Here is a 5,499-nt window from a genome sequence, read left to right on the forward strand (position 1 = left end):
ACTCCAAATGACCATATTAAGTGAAGTATTACTTTAGTTTTCCTCTAAGCCTTTCCAAGCACAATTATCTATAAGAGTACTCCAAGTGTTGGCAAGATATTGCCCTACTTAGCCTATAACAATTCCACTTTAAGACCAAAGGAATAGGTCTTCTAAATTCAATTGATCCCAAGTGCTAACAAGGACTAATAAAGTCAACAAAAGGCTTCTCGACAACTAAAGAAGTAGGAGATGCACTAATATTGTTTTTGAGATACCTACATGAAGTTATAATAGCATTCCCTGATCATTTGTAAGGTCACAATATTTAATCGATACAAAGGAATGTTTTGACAAAATAGCATTGTACATCACAATTTCAAGAGTAATATACATTGCAAATATATTTCCACTTTTCAAGATTGTTGCAATGCTATTGTCCTTTAAGATTCAAACTTATGATACAAAAACCAATATAGTAATGGCTCTCAAACCAAGCAAAATCAAGCCCCCATTCAAGTTGTATTTGAGGACAATGAAAAGTATTGATGAAATCTTATTGAATCTCAACAACTTAACTTGATTGGTTTTACTCTTTTTAGAGTGCACTCTTCTTGGTATCTCAATGAAAAACTACTTCTTTCCACAAATCCACCATGATTCCCTACATTTTTACTTGACAATATAATATTGCCACTATCTTTTGATTGATCAAGGAGCCCTTGCTTAAAGTGTGATACAACTAAGCCTTACGTTGAAAAATCAATGAATCACTTTTTTCATGACATCTTTGGTGTTTTACCCTAAACATGGAGGCTTAATGTTTTTGAATGGGCTTGCGAAAATTTTCATTTTAATGCAAACCCTTCTGGAAGTACTTTTATTGGAAGTTAACAAATAAACTCATCAAGCTCACATGTTAGTGTGACCTCCCCCGCCCCTCGCCCCCCCCCCTCCCCCCCGCCGCCGCCCCCCCCCCCCCCCCCCCCCCCCCACCCACCCCCAAGTTGCCTCCTAGCCATGACTAGAACACAATAGTGCACCCAATCCAAATAGCAAGGTGGCACCCAAAAGTGCTGTCTTTAAGCATTGGTATCTCATTCTTCAACTATTATTCAAACACTAAGATTTGGAAAGAGGTATACATAAAGTATGTAAACTCTAGACAAATTTGAGTAATGTGAGTTTGAATAAACAAGTTTGTTAGATGTTGAGGGTAATTTACAAAAGAATTTAAAAAATGAACGGAGTTGAGGTGCGAGGTTATGGCATAGGTGGTGTAGGCAACTTACCCGGACAAGGGGAGGGGGACGGTCTTGGAATGTAATTTGAATGAGGGTGGAGGTGTGAGGCGAGAAGAGGTGGCGGAGGATGGTGGCGGAGTATAATCAATGTTGTTAGTGTTGCCCTCTCGTTCGTAGACGACGGACCAGACGCGGGTGGTCGCGTCGAGGGCGCCGCTGTACACGAAGCAGCTGCGGAAGGTGCTGACGAAGAGACACACGCACTTGACGGGGCACGTGTGGCCCTGGAGCACGGCCAGGCACGTGTGGGCGCTGGACGCCGCCGCCTTCCGCCACACGCGGATGGTCCGGTCGGCAGAGCCGCTGCACACCAGGGGCCCCGCCGCCGCCAGGCACAGCACCGCCTGCCGATGCCCCCGCAGGCACAGCACGCTCTGCATGCCGCACGTGAGGGCCCCCATCTCGCCCTCCAGCTCCCGCCTCTCCCACACGTGCACGCACGCGTCCGAGCCACCGGAATACAGCAGGATCCCGTCGGCCCGCACAGCCAGAGCATTCACACTGGCCTTGTGCGCCCGCAGCACTGCCAGCAGGACCCTCTCCTGGCCCACCCGCCGCCAGACCTTCACGGTTGTGTCAGCTGACGCCGTGAACAACAAGTCGGCGCCGCCGATGGCCACGTCATTTATCGCGTCGTCGTGGGCTCGGATGGACTGCACACACCGCATGGTCGCGAGCCGCCACACCTTCACGGTCCTATCCCACGATCCGGAGTACAGTAGCCGCCCGTCGAGCCCAATCGCTAGCGCCGTAATGGCATCCACGTGCTGTATCCAGAGGCTCCGCCGGTTCCGGCGCACCTGTACGTAGTTCCGGTCCGTCAGCGCGTTCATGACGTAGTCCTTGGTCGACGGCAGCGTCCCCGCGAGCTTGTACTTCCTCTTCTGACGGCGCCATAGACGGATCTTGTGGTCCGCGTGGGCCGTGAAGACGGTTTCGTCGTGCACCAGGAGGGCACGCACGATCCCCGTGCCGATGCCGAAGCGGGCCGTCTCGTCGAGGGAGAGGTGAGTGGTCATGGCGACGTCGCCGGAGGGGAGGCCGGCATACAGCAGGCGGTCGGCGGAGAGGGAGAGGGACGAGGAGGGGAGGTCGGCGATGGCGATGGGCTGGTAGGAGCTGCCGCGCTCGAGGGGGACGTTGAGAGAGAGGGGGGAGGGCAGGTAGAAGGGAGCTGCAGGAGCAGCTGGAGAGGTACTATTCTGACTGGGATCGTCCGGCAGGAGAGGCGAGAATGCGGCGAGCCGCGGCGACGAGAAGGCGGTCGAATCGAAGGACGCGTACTCCGACAAACTCAGCGGAGGCTGCGGGCTGATGGCTGACGTGGACGGCGCGGGCGAGCTGGCGGCGAATGATTGGCGGCGCGAGGCTTGTGCGGTGGCGCTGGTGGAGGATCGAGGTCTCTGGAAGCAATTCGAGAGCGGGCTGTACATCGTCTTACCTATATGTATAATAATAATCTGCAAACCCATCAGACGGGACACCATATAAGAAGGGCCTTTTCACGTCAGCCGCCCCATCTGACCTGTCTTTCCGTCCCCTTCACGTGGCATGCCTTGTCGCCACGCAAGCTCTCTATCATTTGCTCTCAGGTAGGTATGAAAGCAATCCCCGCAGTTACACTCAGTGTTCATTTTTGAAGGGCTAGTCCATATTTTCTTCTGAAGGTCTCTATATGAACTTGCCCTTCCACTTGAAGGTCACTTTTTAAAATATGGCCTTCGAATTATGTGTGCAATAAATATTACCCTTCAAGATCTATACCTTGTGCAAATAAGCTTTTTAATCAATATCACTTAATAACGATAAAGTTTTAATTCATGTGTAAGATAACTTTTCCATTCAATTTATACTATACATATTCAATTTAATCAACTCTATTATGAATCATTGATATAACCTTAGTAACTAGGCATTGGGCAATTATATTCATAAATTTATTTATAATATAATATACTAATTTTTAAAGTAAAAAAGTGCCCTTCAAATGCAATGCTAGAAAAATTTTGCCTTTCTTCAAGAAGGGCAAAATTTTTCTTTTGCCCTTCAAATGCATTGCTTGCAATATTTTGGGATTCTCCAGCAGGTCAATAATGGCCCAGAAGGGCTGTGCAACCTTCAAAAATGAACCTTGGTTACACTCGCCCATGCCAGGTGCCAATACCTTGTCGCTTCAGAGTCCAGACTTTTCTTATCACAGCTCCGCATTTATATGAGCGTGGATTTTTCTTGTCATATATAGGGATTAGGTCCCCGATTGGTGTGAACGGACGACTGCAACGCCATTTATACCACAAGAACCTCACTTGTCAAAGCGACCCATTCCTTTGCCCAATGCCAACGCTTTTTGACATATTTTTTCTAGTTGAATTAATTTAATATTTTCCAATGCTCTCCACAAACTGAAAAAACCAAATGCTAATACTTTCACGAGAGGTGTTTCAAATGCATTGTATGCCAGAAACAATGTAAGCAAACAAATCATGTTATCATGCGCTAATACTTTCACGAGAGGTGTTTCAAATGCATTGTATGCCAGAAACAATGTAAGCAAACAAATCATGTTATCATGCTTAAAAAACCACTCCTCCAAGCTCTCACACACGCACAAACACATGGCAATCCTCACCCCATCTTCCTCACCAAGTCACAGCGCACCCATCGCCCCTCTCTTGCCCCCTATAACAATGGGAACATGGTATCCTTTGCCCCACCCACCTCCACCACATCATGGCATAACCTACATGCAAATAGGATAGTTCACCACTTCTATGAACAACAAGGTTGCATCACCACTAGGATTTGATGGCCTTCCTAAGGAGGACTAACCAAGTGTTCAAGCAAGCAATAGCTTGAACTTTCAAAAATGCACCATATGATCATATATGTCCAACCAAGTGATGCACCTAGTAAGACTTTCAACTCACAATCTTACAATTATGAGCCCCTCTCAACCAAAAGGTGATCAACTTTGGGACAATACTATTTATTTCTCACAAACAAGACATGCATATTAGCTAAGGCCCCTCCATATGCATGGAGAAGGAAAATAAAGAGTAGAGTATAATATGAACAAACTCTATGTCCTTTTCAAATCCTCAAAGATGTAGGTAAGAACACAAAAATTTCTTCATGTAAGAGCATTCAATGGTGGACCTAACATGTAAAAGCGATGATCATGAATAGATAATGTAATAGTTGGATATAGCTAATACAAGAAAACTTTCAAGTTACATGGTATTTTGCTATATTAAAGCAAAACCAACCTTATTTATGAATAATAAAGTCAGCCTCTCAAAAAATACCAAGGTTATTTGTGGATTGACCATTGTCTTGACCAAGTACCTTTGTTGTGTGAGAGCATTGTTTCGACTAGTGGGTAGTTGTGAGCAAGTCATTGCACCATGTAGTTGACAATGTAGTTGATATAGTGTAATTAATCTCAGTCTATATTTTTGCTTGCCACTTTGAGTAAACAATAGGCGAAAATCCAAAAATGTTAGGTAAAGGCATATTGGGTTCACATTGGAGAAGAGAACTTTCCATGTTGCACGCACACATTCATGTTTTTACATAAAATTCTTCTCATCCCACATTCAAGGCCAAATTCTTATGGTGGTATTGGTAGTCTCTTCATGTTTGTACATAAGTTAATTTAAACAAGGCATATTTGAAGAGGGGGTTTCCCTTTATGAACCCTTTTGAGAAGGTCATTTTGAAATTTGAATTGAGTTGAGATGAAACAAACCCCTTCTTAATTTTCTAAGCCAAACTTAGGGGTGGTAATAGTGGGGTAGCCACTCCCCAAATTGACTTGCTAATCCACAAAATGATATTATGCTAATGAAGTAGGAAACATTTAATCTAGAGAGAGGAGGATGTAGCTAATTATAGGGTATATTTGTATACTCCTCTTTTCTTGATTAATGATGCATTCAAATACCTCTCATAGTTGCCTTGCTCATTGTAAATGAGTGATTCTATAAGTCCTCAAGCAATGAGTTATTATCCATGGCTTGAAGGAATTGCAAGAAAGTGTTTGCATCATATTAAAATCTATTTGGAGTTCCATGACATAACATACTTCAATACTAGTCACCCCAACAAGGAACATGTTCAACTCAAATTTCTTAGGTGCAAGGAAAAGTCCTCATAGAGCTACAAATGATAATTCTCTAAGGAAAATGCTAATATCTTACTACTATATTATTTTAGT

General features: G+C 44.8%; 1 protein-coding gene across 1 annotated transcript; it reads right to left on the reverse strand.

The window, feature by feature from the left end:
• Positions 1 to 1,130: 1,130 nt before the first annotated feature.
• LOC148018666 (protein JINGUBANG-like) lies at positions 1,131 to 2,718 on the reverse strand. Its single transcript, XM_087701394.1, has one exon. The coding sequence runs from the start codon at positions 2,714 to 2,716 to the stop codon at positions 1,268 to 1,270; it is 1,449 nt and encodes a 482-aa protein (XP_087557520.1). The 5' UTR covers positions 2,717 to 2,718; the 3' UTR covers positions 1,131 to 1,267.
• Between the last annotated feature and the right edge of the window lie 2,781 nt (positions 2,719 to 5,499).

Source organism: Lygodium microphyllum, chromosome 20, assembly GCF_053477565.2.
Source record: "Lygodium microphyllum isolate KBCC chromosome 20, Lygodium_microphyllum_v1.1.10, whole genome shotgun sequence".
NCBI lineage: Eukaryota > Viridiplantae > Streptophyta > Polypodiopsida > Schizaeales > Lygodiaceae > Lygodium > Lygodium microphyllum.

What these genes read in the sequence shown, in the direction of transcription:
- LOC148018666 (XM_087701394.1), bottom strand. Translation starts at nt 2,716, where the DNA reads ATGTACAGCCCGCTCTCGAATTGCTTCCAGAGACCTCGATCCTCCACC.